The 15,633-nt window shown below is 38.1% G+C and overlaps 1 protein-coding gene and 1 long non-coding RNA gene across 2 annotated transcripts in view; both read right to left on the minus strand.

Moving 5' to 3' along the window:
- Positions 1–3,238: 3,238 nt before the first annotated feature.
- LOC131842421 (uncharacterized) lies at positions 3,239–4,897 on the minus strand. The gene is made up of 3 exons (XR_009357494.1): positions 4,819–4,897; positions 3,986–4,063; positions 3,239–3,580 (listed from the first exon to the last, which is right to left on the minus strand). It is a non-coding gene; the product is annotated as an uncharacterized LOC131842421 (long non-coding RNA).
- A 4,512-nt stretch (positions 4,898–9,409) lies between these two features.
- The window catches only part of LOC131842436 (cell adhesion molecule Dscam2-like), a 253,192-nt gene continuing 246,968 nt past the window's right edge, over positions 9,410–15,633 (minus strand). Inside the window, exons 23-32 of the mRNA XM_059190968.1 lie at positions 14,985–15,133; positions 14,524–14,670; positions 13,867–14,019; positions 13,219–13,348; positions 12,682–12,857; positions 11,561–12,502; positions 11,268–11,453; positions 10,651–10,839; positions 9,974–10,119; positions 9,410–9,574 (exon numbers count right to left, since the gene is read on the minus strand). Coding sequence (XP_059046951.1) covers positions 9,410–9,574; positions 9,974–10,119; positions 10,651–10,839; positions 11,268–11,453; positions 11,561–12,502; positions 12,682–12,857; positions 13,219–13,348; positions 13,867–14,019; positions 14,524–14,670; positions 14,985–15,133 — 2,383 coding nt within the window. The remainder of the gene's footprint in view (positions 9,575–9,973; positions 10,120–10,650; positions 10,840–11,267; positions 11,454–11,560; positions 12,503–12,681; positions 12,858–13,218; positions 13,349–13,866; positions 14,020–14,523; positions 14,671–14,984; positions 15,134–15,633) is intronic.

Raw genomic sequence — 15,633 nt, forward strand, 5'->3', positions numbered from 1 at the left:
TAATTAATATAGTACTGAAGCTCTATTTTATCATCCTTAAAAAAATTTAATACTTTCCCTGCCTAGAAAATAACATACCTATATGTATGCAGAGTATACATGTATTTTCATTTTAGTATGGAGTAATAATGACTGCTTAAATAACAAATAATGAACTCATAATTTTTTAATCGTAAAAAATAAAACTTCTTAGTAATTAAATGCTTTCTTACTAGTTTGTCATACTGTTTTTTTTTATTAATAATGGGATTTCACTTGGTCTTACCTTATCTGATGGTAAATGATGGCAAGTTTGCATATAGGTCGTCAACATTATATACTTAATTTGTATTAAATATAATTTGAAATATTCTAATGAACTCGAGGCCAAATATGTACATATTTGGCCTCGCGAGATTCGTTATTAATTGTGTCTAAGGAACATAATTGATTGAATCTCTTGAGAATTGGTTGTAATAAGTACAATATGTGTTATGTATTTAGTTTTGTGTTTATATGCCTACGTGAAAATACATATGTCTCTATCAAAGTATTGATACAAGTCCCCAGAGAGTTGGTTATCTCTTTTCGATATTGTATTTAGATATTATTAAGATAGAATAAAAATTAATAAATCTTCGCATTTATATGACATCATTTTATTTTGAATCAATGTTCACCATAACCAATTAACCAGAGATAAAACAGAAAGCACCACAGAGCAACTACTTAAAAAAATCTAATCATCCTAAATTATTTCATAAAAACTGCCAAATAAATTCATTTGCTAATCCATAATACAACATAATTCGGTAAATTCTTTAATTTTACGTACAAATTTAAAGATTTAATTATATTGTTGCTAGTTTATTAATTATAGCAGATACTGCGGAATTTTTGTATAAAATTTTAATATTATAAACGGAAGTAATGTATGTAGTTAAAAGAGTAACGATCGCCTACTGTATGTCATTGTTTTTAATACTTTATGATATCAATAACTTCACTTCACTGCTGGTTGCTTGACCTAAATCGTATATCTAAGTTTAACAAATCACGCAACAGCGTGAACTGTCGAGTCAAGTACATATTTAATTGCGTATCCTAAATTAGCCGCAAGCGATACCGTCCTGGATTATTTACACTTGCTATATAAATGAAAAGGTATAGCTTTCGGTGCCCTCTTTTTAGTACGGAATAGGTACCAATAAGCGAAGTACCTACACGAATATACATATATCATTTGGTCATATCTGAGGTTTTATTGTAGAAAGCTTGTAGTAGAGTAAGTATACTGTAGTCTTTCTGATAAATTTTGATTTACTATCGGCTATTTCTTTACTAGACAGTTACTCAACAACATAAATAAACACACTGTTGTTTGGTGTACCCTACCTTCCAACTTTTTGGATATTACCTACACGGCTATATATTTTGTGTGTGCGTGCTCTCATGCCAGCAATGTGCGAGGATTTTTGCAAACAAAATTGGCTACATAAGCCACATGCGAGCACATCAACCGCAAAACCGGAGTCGCAGACAGTTGCCGTGGCCAAATCAGTCAGAATTACATAATCATAATTATCATATATTTTTTAGCAGGACATCATTACATATTTATTATATACTATCGGTATTTATGTTACTGCAGAATATCAAAAATGTAAATAAACATACACTCAACTTTTTGTTATCGCCCACATTCCTACTGCTTTGCGTCTATGGCAGTGGAAACGTGAATAGTGCATTCCAGTGACTCTTGCTCTTTGTGCTTTTGATATCGGCGGTTTATTATTCAAGAGCTGTATTGATTTTTTTTATTTAATTAGAATAGCAAACAACCTAATAGTAAATATAGTCCCTAGAGTAAGGCAAAATGTTTTGCTGTTAATTTAGATGTGTCCTGCAATGTAATGTGTGTGTAAATAAAAAAGTAGGAAATCTGGAAATTACAACCGGGCATCAGTGTTATATAATAAAAAAAAACCTAATGGTACACGATGGTAAATGTTAATTGTCTATATAGGTAAATGTACAGCTCAACGGACAGCACATCATCATGAACGTGTTGGGTACCCCTATGAAATTCCATAGATTGTAATTTCCCCTCCAAGTAAAACACATTATAAAGCAAGTTTGATGGCTGAAATAAATCAGAACCACGAAGAATGTCGTATCATACATATAAAGTCTACAATTGGTATGTGTTCTATCAGGCCCGGATCTAGAAGGGAGCAACACGGGGCTCATGCCCCGGGCGGTGAGTTTTGGTGGCGGTAAATTTGAACTTGATAGATGAATATCCAACTCATTATTACCTATTCAACCTTTGAGAACTTGACCTATGAGACGCAAGAAAAAATTTCAAACTATGATTGATTAACATAAAACAATATAAATTCACAGCAATACTAATTCGTCATATTGTATGTTGTAAAAATGGTGGGGATGAGCGGGGTGTGTTGGGGGCGGTATTTATTAAAATTTACCTAGCCTGGAAAAAAATTAAGGTCTGGGGCTGTGAGCTATAAGAATATAGAATTAAATATGAATAAAACTGCATACCACAACACACATCTTTATTTTCTTTCCTCATCCTATTATTAATAATTTTATTATTACACAACATGTATATAGAAAGATTTTTATACAATAGTGTATATTATTAACTAATTAACTATAATAATCAACAATACAGTAAAAAGAATTACGAATCGCTTAAATATTGGCAGTCTATTTTAATGATATGTATCTTTTGCGATTTGGAATAGGCATTATCTTACTTAGACCTTACTTAAAACACTATGTTTTAATTTATTTATTTTTCATAAAATATAAATATATGCGTCTGATCACTGTTTGGGGTGAGTTAAACAGTTGCTATTGGTATCAGATGCATATAAATATATACAATGTTTTGATGTAAGATTATTACTTTCTGAAATATGTTACAATATTAAAGAATAATATAATTTATGCTCACAAACGTATATATTATATCTAGGCATATGTAAGTATGCTCTAAAACTGTTATATACATATGTTTTCTACCTACTGATTAATTAAAAAAAAACAAGTTAAACTAAAACTAACAAGATACACATATAATTTAGCTCTTTTTTTAATAAATTAAAATTATAAATAATCCGTTAAAATTAAATGTAAAACAATTATACCTCAGAAATAACAATCTTACAGCAATTAAAGTATCTTAATTGTAATACTTATCCTTTATTAATATTTACAAATTCAATATCTTTAAACAATAAACTGTCACAGATTAACAGTATTCAGATAAATCACATTATATAATTTATATAACAATACTCTTTATAACATTAAATAATTGGGGTGTCACATATATTAGTGACTTCATCACACAAAATCTTAAGCCCTTTTACTGTGCAATTATGGCCTGGCATTATTTCAATTAGAAATTTACGAATGGAGGGATGAATTTTTAGAAAGTTAAATAGTAGTCATGCTTTGGGCAATGCAGTAGCTTTATTTGGACTAAAATAAATCTTAGTTACATTGGATTATGGAATGTTATACGTGAATAGTACATTCCCGCCTCTCTTGCTCTTTGCGCTGTTGATATCTGAAAAGAAAAGATAAATATTTAATATCAAGCTAAACAAATTGTACAGAATCCTAGTATGATTATAATAACTCAATATTTGTTATCAATCTAATTGAAGACAGTAGTTTGTTTACATTTTTGTATTAGTTTTATATTTAGTGTTTGTTACACCGATTTACTTATTTATTGACTAGAAAGGCAATATTCCATTACATCCATATAAACAATCATAATCATGAATACAAATATTTGTATGGTACGGGGAATCAAAGCTGGGGCCGTCAAAAGTAAGGCCTCATCCATACACTTTATATTTATTGCTATATTAATTAATTACCTTTCATATAAACAACAGGCTGAAATATAAGTGCACACTAGGACGGTTTTATTTCTAATACAATCTCGGTTAAATGAATAACTTACTTATCTATTAAAGAAGATATATCCGCTGGAACGGGCCCAAAGTTTGTCGAGAGCGCATCACTCCCTTTCAGGCCACCACTGTAAATAAACAGTTATATTTTATTCATCACTACTTCTATTTTAAACTGATTACTATAATAAATAGCAGGTGGCGAAGCTTGGCTAGCGTGATTGTTTATAAGCCTTGCGGTTATGGATTCCTACCAATTCACATAACATTACTATCAAAGGGTTTTGCATGTGTACTGATTTGCATACCATTTTGTTATTAATAATAACTACTAATTTTTATGCAATTCATTATAATTTGAAATAAAATTAAATAATATAAATTTAAACATAGCTTGTTAGTTTAGCTTTACTAATTGGTTAGGACTATTTTTACTGTATATATAATATAATAATGTAATAGTGTTAAATATTTATTTTTAAAAACAGTATACAAAGAAATATAACATAATTATTACTTTGGCTAATTTAAATAAAACACTAAGTCAAGAATAACCAAAAATTAAATAATATTAAAGTTTATATAATAAGCATATAATTTAACTATAGGGATGAGATTAAAATTACAGATTGTCATGAGAGATATCCGGGCATCACAATGCTCTCAGTGAATCCCGAAGGGCCTCACATTTCTGTATATATGTGACGGTTTACTTATAGAAAGTGATAATCATCGTCTATAGACAAATGGATCTTCAGATTGTGTCATTCCAATTTCATAAAAAATGGAATATATCAGAATATAGTCCTCAGTCGAATACATGAATCAGCAGCTAGTCTAGTGGCGCGGAAGTGCGTGGAAGCGGAGTGAGCGGGGGAGGTACCTGAGTTCTACCTGCTGGTGGTGCGCGCGCTTCTCCGCCCGCTACCGTATGTGCTGCCACACGGAGACCCACCTGAACCTGTTACCATATTATTATAGTTAAACAAACATTAAAAGATTAGTAGTGAAAAGCAGTATATGTGTTTATCTTGGTGTTTGTATTAAAAAATAAATTTAACATTCCACAAAGTTTGAATTTCATTTCGCTTTTATTTCCTAATTACGTACATAAGTCTACATACATACAGTTATGTTCGTTGTCTATGATTTAACGATCATTAAATCGATCGCTTATAATTAACTAAATTTAAGATAATTCATTCACAACACTAATATTCGTAGTAGTAATGTTGGTTGATTGACATTTATTGTACGGTATCTTTTCCCGCCCTAATATAAAAAAAATAAACAGCAATTTCATAACCAGTACAATGTTTTATGGCAGTTTGATTTGTTTTATTAATCTATAACAGATTAATAAAACACTATAATGTACTCTGAGCATTTCGATTTAATTTTCCGCTCTTTTTGTAAGTGTCGTTACGATCAAGTACGCTAATAGTCGCATTCGGGTAGGTCGATTAACACCAGCTAAGAGTTGTGTGGCGGAAATGACCGGGTTTATAAGTGTAGTTATACATAGCAGGTCAGTCACCCATCTATTATCGTTTAGGTTACTATTAGCCCAATGGACTTCATGTTGATTGTTACACCATAAAAGAGCGTCGTGCTCTTTTCATCACCTTGTGACGAGTCTGCGTTCTGAGTGATAGAATAAAAAAATATGACTATTCAAAAGTGCTTATATTAAGTTTATTTGTATTCAATTCTACTTACCGCCCTTTTTGGAGATTTACATTTCGTAACTAGAGTCTCATTGGAGCAACATGTCGAGTAACCGCTTGAATGTGAGTACACTTTAAACTATTAATAACGAGCTGTGTCCTCAGTTTCACCCGCCCGTGTGAAATTTATAGCTGGTGTTATTCCGATGTTCATTCATTCATAACTTAAGAGCTGTGCTCTTGTCGGTGGAGCTCCCGCCACCTTCCACGATCTTCTATCAGTCCCTTTAGCTGTTGATACGACACGACTCCAACTTTTTCTTTAACTTGCTTGATATAGCTGTGTCTTGGTCTTCCCCTTCCTCTCTTTCCATCTATTTTTCCTTCTATAATGTTGTTAATTAGTTCGTCGTGTCGTATCAAGTGCCCCAACATTTTTCCCCGCCTATTCTCAATAATATCTATGATCTGTCTCATTTCTTTAATCCTCTCAAGCACTTCTTCATTCCTTATTTTATCTTTCCAGCTAATTCTTTCCATTCTTCTCCAACACCACATTTCAAAGGCTTCCAGTTTGTCTCTTTCCTTTTGTGTCAATGTCCACGTCTCACAGGCATACACGGCTATATTCCGATGTATAAGTCATTAATTAAAATCCATTTATTAGTTTTTGCTTGAAAGTCAACAAACAAACATCCATCCATACATCCACACTTAACCTCGCGTCTATACTATTAATGAAAATGATGAATGACGAACCCTTGGTGGTGGTATTGGCAGCACTGTCGCTGCCGTCGTCGGAGTCTGTGTGCGCGTCCCGCCAGCCCCCGTCCCGGCCCGCCGCCCCCGGGGGCGCGCCCCCCGCCGCCGCGCACGCCGCTCGCATGCGGTGGCGAGCCTCCACTGTCGAGGATTTAGACAGGCTCGATTCATCTGCGCCAACATACACTCGGATCGCACACAGTGAGGTGTACGGATGCCAACCGTTGTGTGTCCTCGAACTTGTACGAGATTGGTCTTTGACACGAAGGCAGTTCCATTCTTGTACAAGTTTGTACGAGATGGGGAAATACGATGAAGGACGACGGTTAATTTCTTATGCGTTCTTTTCATACGGTGATAATAAGGATCCAAAATTGGGATAATAAACGAGTTTATAAAAGATTTTTCACTTTATTACGTACTTATAAAAAACGTAAAAGAGAAATATTCACATTGTGACCCTACCTTAACAACTAAGTAAAAAAAAATAGTTTAGGATGTATAATTTTACATATAAACCTTTTTAGGAATCACCAAATAGATAAATAAAAATCCGTTCCATATTTTTTGAGATAATCGCAGACATATAGGTAAAGATAGACGCTACGAGTACTTTCTGTTTTAAATTTACATATCCCATGAACCCAGCAGTAGGCGAATCTGTACCGCGGGAGTTCACAAAAGAATTGCTTTAAACAATTACTCTTATACAGTATCGGTACAAATAAATAGATTAGGCGTTCCTTCCGGAGCCAGATAAAGAATAAAAAAGAGACGCACCGTATCGGTAGTGGTCGCAGGCGCGGTGACGGCGGCGGTGCGGCGGCGCGGCGTCGTCGTCGCGGCGCGCCAGCGTGCGGAACTGCAGCGCGTGCGCCGCAGACACGCCGAACGTCGCGTATGGACTGATCTCGTACAGCTCCGCTGTGGCACAACGTCATAACATCACAACCATCCGACGGCCTCGGACGATACCGCCTTAATTCGCAATCGTGGGTTCGATTCCTCGCACGGTACAAACATTTGTATTCATGAGTATGATTGTTGTAGTATGACGATCTGGGTGTTTTCAATGTCTAGTATGTATGTATTTGTAAAAATGGTGTATCTATATATGTATCAGCTGGCCACTAACACAAAATCTGTTCAGCTTGGGAATAGATGGCGCTGTGTGAATTGACCTGACATATTATATTACTATCATTATTATAAACCCAGCCGATCTGCTACAGAGAGACTGGGGAACGAATTATTACTACTACCCATCTACTGTGTCAGGTACTCCATGTGGCCAGCCAGGAAACCATGGAATAACCAAGAATCTGACGGTCCATCGCGTCTAAATAATTTGTAGAGGTCAAGAGAATGCGTGCTTTTCAGCCCGCATTCCCCGCAGATTCGGCCAGTATAACCGAGAGGTTGGAATAGCCATGGGTTGGTGGAGGGTCCATCGCGTCTGATGGTAAGCGGTACCCATCGCCTATAGACATGTATAACACTACGACCAATACCTTATTATGTGACACCTGCGATACCACTGATGCTTTGCCATTTCGGAGGACTAAATATGTCATGCCTCTTATCCTGTAAGAGATAGATTGCCTAATCTGCACCCCACCACCAAACCAAAGATTACAAAGCGAGGTTCTTGGGGGCTAAAATGGGTGAGCCCAAAGTACCCAGGCGACATCTTACAGTCTTACCTTTGTTACAAATTATACCATTACGATCTACGAAGACAGTTCTAGTTACCTGAAGAGTCATCGTTGGACTTTTCGTTCCCATTGATAGAGGAGGACGAATACAGCTTTTGTCCTTCTCTGAGCTTTTCTCTCTCCGCTTCGTTGCTTTCGCTTAGCTTTCTGTCGTCACGCATGTAGTGGTCACTTGAAACACACAAGAACCTGGAATTTACAACAAATTGCTGAAATGAAATGATGGGTTGATTCGAGGTTCGAAACCTTAACCGTGCCTTTAGGCTAAAGTCGTATCTGTCAAGTAGGAGTTGGCCTTCAGCCGCGCCATAAGTACTTTGGCAGCTTAGCAGTGCTACTGCACTCGTCACTTATAGTTGTGGACAAGACCAGCTGCGGTCAACAGCATTAGAATTTCGTCCGAAAAAAAAAGGAATGTGTCCTGGCACATATAGTACAAGTGAAACTTCCAATGGACAATTCTCATTCTTTCACAACGCGTTAGCGGACTTTCGACTCTTCGATGTCCTCTCTCTCCCGTCACCGACCCTCTACACGACGATAACGCTTTTTCGTGACAGTGATCCTAATACACCACGCGTATATACAAGATTTGCTTTAAAAAAGAGCCTTGTGAGCGGAGGGTACGTACTTGCGCTTGGCGTGCAGCAGGCAGAGCAGCGCAGCGAGCGCGGCCAGCACGAGCGCGGCGGCGGCGCCGCACGACACCAGCACGGCGCGCAGCGAGGCGCCGCGCGCCGCGCCCCCGCCCGCCCCGCCGCCGCCCGCGCCCGCCCACGGCCCGCCCGCCTCCGCGCCCGCCGCCACAGCCGGGATGCGTCCTGCACACGCACACTCCAATCAACCTTCTTTAATGATCAACCGTAGGGGCTAATGATCTAAAGAGTACATTCAACATAGTCCTCTCTGTAATACAAGTTCTTTCTAGAAGCTTCACCACAACGGGACGGGACCGGATTTAATCCACGTCTTTTCCTTCGTATGTGACCCTCGAAGTTGTGCATTAGAGTAACAGATTTACTGTCGCATCATCGTAAAATAAGAAACTAGCCAGCAGGTTCGCAGACTAATTCATCTATTATTGATTTGTACAGTTGCGTTAACTATCTATGTTACAATTGTATTATCGTCACGCAAATAGTAATCAATCTTTAAATATATATATATATATACATATTTTATTCACTACATTGGATGTACGTATAAAATTCAAAGTGCCAATTTAATGTGTGTAATTACGTCAAATTACAAAAACTTTTCTAGAGGAAAGAAAATGGCTTAAAACACAGATATATACCATTTTTCAATTAAACTTAAAGGAGTTTTAAAGTTAAAATATCCATGAATTCGTACCTCCAGCCAGCGTATGTGTATCCACTCTTAATGTAACTCGCTCCACACCAGCATCACTATACGCCTCTACGGTAAGCTCGTACCACGTGCCCGGTGATAGATCTCCTACCACGTGGCTGGCAGAATTCAGGCCGTCTCCTATCTACAATTATAATATTTATTAAATTCATATAAGCTTTTGTCTTCCTATGCAAATATTATAATGTACTGACTATATATTTTATAACGTCGATTTAAAGACTTAAATAAAAAAATTAATTAGGTAGGAGAATGAAGTTGCCTTTACATTTGCCATTACACGTTCTTTGTTCACGCCCTCCTGATTTCGCGTGATATAGCGCTGCTAACGCGCGCAATTGTGAGTGATTGCATTTACATCTTTTTAATTTTTTTTTTCCAAAGACTTCAAAAATATATTTTCTAATCAATTATCAAATCAATCAACATGGTTTTACAAATTATCAAGTGCAATTCAACCTACCTATTAAAGTAAAGATCAACTTATATAGTTATAATGTAAATTAAAAAAAATATTTTGAACCTTGATCCAATGCTCTGTCCCTACTCTTCTATACGAGACTCTGAACCCCAATATAGGACAGCCACCGTCTCGCCACGCATAAAAGTTGATTTTGATTGCTGTTGAGTTCATATGTACATGGTCTTCTGGCTTGGGCGGTTTTGGTCCTGGAAGAACAGAGATTTTTTATTAAAGTTATAGTTTATCAGTATTAGTATATTCCTAACTAAATGCCATAAATATTTTGTGGCTTTCAATTTCTTGTACTAAAATGCAACTCAGTATAACTTTCTAACTTAGAATATATTTAAACTTTAAATTGGCGGCGGCGTGTTGGATCGAGTGTTCCCTCTAACATGGTTGAGTGCAATGATGGATGACTCATCCGTCATACTCGTGAAAGAGTTGCTGCTTCTGATGACCGGGTTTGTTAGTTTTACAGCCACTGATTAGACATTATGCAATAGCATTTGCTGGTAGTCACTTTATTCTGCCTAATTGAATTTAAAAATGAATCTGTATTTTTGTAATCACGTACAAGCTCATTTAAATACAATAATAGCTGACTTTCGTATCAGTTCTTCTTAGCTCGAAAATACTCCGAACTAACGGTAGATTTGACATAATTAAAAGAGTCTGTAATAGATCTCAATGCTTTACTACAATTGTAATAAAAATGTTAATTTTAATATACTCACTTCCTCCTCTAGTGGTTGCACTCAGTACCTCAGAAGGAGGACCTATAGAGATTTTGTTTCTGGCCTGGATCTTTGCGTTGTATGTAGTGCCGCATTTGAGCATATCCATGGTGTACGAGGTGACTTCCGGAGTCAGCTCTACCGTGTTCCAGTCGGTATCAGTATTTTGCTTATGATGTAGGATGTAGCCTGAAAGAGAATCGTTATAAGAGAATGTAATAAATATGATTTTTACGAAGAACAATAAAAATATTTTAATTATATTTTCATTTGTTATTTATAGTAGGTCCAAAATTTCTGACAAGCATGGTAAAAATATCGTTATGATTAGTAACAGGCATCGCTTTAGCTGAAAAATACTAAGATTTCTTTTATAGCAAAGGGGATATACGAGTTTACTATATGTCTTTTCTTTATTTCATTAACTGCAACAAAGCCTTGCAAGATTAACTCCAAATGTGTCTTTCCTTAGTTGGTCTGAAGTTTCGGAATTAGTTCCTACGTTGTTCTCCCAGTCTAAATGATCATATCCTATATTCCAACTTTTATTATATTCTATTTTGGCGAGTATTTAAGGAGTGTGTCAAATCACTATAATAACAAATTTATAATCTTACCCAATATGGGATCAGTAGTTTCTCCAGGGATTTGCCAATGTAGCTTGATACTGGAAGAAGTGGTGTATTGCAGCGAGAGAGCGGGCGCGGCTGGAGGCAGCACCGCTGACACCACGTATACTATTGTGTCTTCGCCGATGGTGTTACTGGCCGTACATGAGAAGTTGCCCGATGACTGCTCGTTCACTTCTATAATTTAAATTTCCTGAATTAGCGTATAGTATGCAGAAGATAAATAACTAGAGAAACTAGTAAATTACAGTCTTGGTATTTTCACATATTCTTTTCAATACAATATTGCGTTATCATCATTGTGATTATTTTCCTTTTCTGATTATTAAGAGATGAGTTCTGCAGCGACGGTGCGCCCATGCACCCACACCGCAGCACGGGCGGCGCGAGGCGCGAAGTGGGCGGTAGTGAGCGTGAGTACTGACCCCGCAGCCGCAGGTGGCCGGCGTGCGTGACCTGGTAGTGCGCGTGGTGCGTGACGGGGCGGCGCGAGGCGCGTAGTGGGCGGTAGTGAGCGTGAGTACTGACCCCGCAGCCGCAGGTGGCCGGCGTGCGTGACCTGGTAGTGCGCGTGGTGCGTGACGGGGCGGCGCGAGGCGCGTAGTGGGCGGTAGTGAGCGTGAGTACTGACCCCGCAGCCGCAGGTGGCCGGCGTGCGTGACCTGGTAGTGCGCGTGGTGCGTGACGGGGCGGCGCGAGGCGCGTAGTGGGCGGTAGTGAGCGTGAGTACTGACCCCGCAGCCGCAGGTGGCCGGCGTGCGTGACCTGGTAGTGCGCGTGGTGCGTGACGGGGCGGCGCGAGGCGCGTAGTGGGCGGTAGTGAGCGTGAGTACTGACCCCGCAGCCGCAGGTGGCCGGCGTGCGTGACCTGGTAGTGCGCGTGGTGCGTGACGGGGCGGCGCGAGGCGCGTAGTGGGCGGTAGTGAGCGTGAGTACTGACCCCGCAGCCGCAGGTGGCCGGCGTGCGTGACCTGGTAGTGCGCGTGGTGCGTGACGGGGCGGCGCGAGGCGCGTAGTGGGCGGTAGTGAGCGTGAGTACTGACCCCGCAGCCGCAGGTGGCCGGCGTGCGTGACCTGGTAGTGCGCGTGGTGCGTGACGGGGCGGCGTGCGTGCGCCCAGCGGGAGCGCGGCGGCGGCGCGCCCACGCACGAGCACCGCAGCACGGCACCGCGACCTCGAGCCACGCGCACCTCACGCCCGAACGATGCGATGCGTGCCGGAACTGCGTACAATGTATACGTACTCTTAGATTCCACACTGACACCAGTGCACATGTCTTATGTTCTGTTTCTCTTCAAAAAAGGGTATTTAGGTATGGATTAAAAAAAAATTAATACAATAGTTTTTTAAAACATTTTGTAATGATATTTAAATGTTCTTGCTTTCCATAAATGTACTTACCCCTCGATGCAGGTCCTTGTCCCACTACAAGCGTGGACTCGCCTTCTCCGGAGCCCGTCGTAGCCGATACCCAGAATTCGTAAAGTTGTGTTTCCATAAGATTTCGCACTTGAAACATGAGGTCCACGTCTGCATTTTTATCTGCTGTGACTGTAAAACTCGAGTGTTTACCTAACCTAAAATAATTACCATTACTGTACAAACGATTATATGACTCAAGAATACTCAAAATTCTAATTTACTACTGAAGTAGGCTATGCCAGTCTAAACAATGAACATTAAACGTTAAGCGTCTAGAATATAATATAGTTCAATAATAGTTATTGAACTTCGAATATCATAATTTTCTGATAGTAGATAGGGTAAAAATTATTTTTATTTATGACTAGAGCAACTTCGTCTACATGGAGATTAAGAGAGAGAGAAAGAGAAAGAAAGAGTAGGTTGAGTATTGGGCGCTTTGAAAAGTCGAAATGAATGATATTCTCCTTGTTTTGCAATATGAGTTTTAAAACATTAGATGAACTCCATTCTAACCTGCCCGCTTCTCTGTAGTATACAGTGTAATGAGAAATGATCCCATTAGGGTGTATTGGTGGTAGCCAGCTAACTAGTACCGTATCACTGGAATATGCCAATGCTTTAATCTTCTCAGGCGCTGATGGTACTGCAAGGTAGAATAGTTCATTAATCTACTGTGATTTTAAGTTGATTTTACTAAAATAGTTTGCATACCTCAATGAGTTCACCATTTCAGAGTCGTCATTAAATTACACACAATGACTTGGTGTTTAGGAAGGGCAAATGTATTTTGTGATGAACGTGGTGATGCTCATGTACATGTAGATGGAAGTCACCACGTTCTGGTCAGGCCAGTTTGTTTGACATTCAAATTTCTTAAAAACAATTATTTTGACTCTAAAATTCCCATGCCTGTCTTAGAATCATCATCTGCTTCCTCCTTATTCCATTTATTTGGGGTCGTCATAATATGTTTTTCTCTTCCATTCATCCCTGTTCGCAGTTATCTCGTTGTTTACTCTCTTTTTTATCATACATATTATCCTTTAGTCAGTCCATCCATCTCTTTTTCGGCCTCTTATAACCATCCACATTCATATGTAACCTGCGCATGCCTGTCTTAGAATACATTTTTAAAATAAATTATATAACTTCAGAACTTACCATCTTCTTCTGTCATGCAATAAACTGGAGGACTTCTCTTGCCGTCTCCTGCATTGGTGAACGCCAGTACTTGAATGGAATAATTGGTGTATTTCCTGAGCGTATGTAGGTAAGTATCAGTTGTTGTTACTCGCTTAATTTCCCCTATATCCGCTGTAATATAATGAAAATCAATGTATATGCTTTTCGAAAATTAATTAATTACGAAGTATTGAGAAATTAGAAGCCTTTATCATTTACTATCGTTGTCGCGATAAACTTGGTACAACTGGCACCACAATACTTTTTTTCGATTAGTCGTGATATGATGAGTATCACCGTGGTCTAAACGAGAAAAAGTGTTAAAACTACAAGGTCCTAAACTAAAAAACTGTATTTGTAACAAGTGATCATTAATCAGATTTAATTCAATCATTATCAAAAATACTTATTAATATGATAAATCTATATATATGATACTTCTGTAAACAAAGCTACAGCGCGATGTAATTTTGGCACAACGCCCTTTATTGGTGTTAAATGCAAACAATATTGTACTACTATTAAATTCACTATTTAACAAGAAAAATAAGCCACCGTTTATACAGGCGGTATAAGGATGATCCAACTGGCAATTCAGTATCTTCAACATTAAGCGGAGAGATCACTGTTACTTACCTTCGTCTGAAGTAAAAGGCGAGTAAACGACTTTGTATCCTTGTATAAGACCACCGTGTTGTCCAATTGGAGGCGGGTTCCATGTTACTTTCATACTCGAAGATGATAGAGGGAAACAGGATACTGTTATTGGATGTGACTCAGGAACTAAAATTAATAATAAAGCATCAGATATTAAGTTAAAAGAATGTATCATTGATATAGGGTAATGTTGCTACCAAGTGTGAAAAGGATATTAGCTTACCAATATTACGGTATTAAGATTTATTTTTGGTATGCTATAAGCCATGAAAGTCTTACTTTGGAGTACGTAGCCTTTATGTAGCTTTATTAGTCTAGTAGCATACGATAATTTATTACATTTTTATCTAATCATCGTACATAGATGATATTCTACAAATCTATTTTATAAATTTTATCTGCATGAGGTATTGGACTTGCTACTACTCTTACATTCTTACCTCCTTCTAAAGTAGTAGCAGAGACAGGTGCAGAAGCCGGTCCAGCTGCAACTCCGTTGAATGCTCTCACACGCACCTCGTATCGTGTAAACTTCCTTAGAGCGGATAAGTTGAGTTCTGTTGCAGACCACCCGTTTACTGTTAAAGTCCTGTGACAGAAAAGTATAATTCATTTGATGGTAAATTTTGAATTATGACTCATTACCGATATCACTCTTACACATTGGCTTAAAACAGCAGCGTTGTGTACCTTCCAGGGGTATTAATGGCAATTCGCTCATCCTATTTTTTCTGTGCTTCTATATTATTGTTCCAATGTTACTGTATATGTGACAGTAAATCCATCTCGGTTTGAATTCTGTGAGCTACCAATATACCTACTATTTAGCAATTATTGTTTTTATAATGATGTCTATAAGAAATGTATATAAGATTGTTAGCAATTTCCGATAATAAAATTAAGGGGATTAACAGGGGATTAAGCAATCGATATTAAAAAATAAGGGAAAATATTAATGTTGGTGGATGATTTGATTTCCTTCTCCGGTCATAGAAATAGAAGCAGAAGACTGGGATGGAAGGACGTAATTGCTAAAGACATAATGAGCGTCATAACGACGTCTCTGAAGACGATGTCCAGGCTAAACTG

The sequence above is a fragment of the Achroia grisella genome, unplaced genomic scaffold (assembly GCF_030625045.1).
Source record: "Achroia grisella isolate CSIRO2021 unplaced genomic scaffold, CSIRO_AGI_Agris_v1 utg2183, whole genome shotgun sequence".
Classification (NCBI taxonomy): domain Eukaryota; kingdom Metazoa; phylum Arthropoda; class Insecta; order Lepidoptera; family Pyralidae; genus Achroia; species Achroia grisella.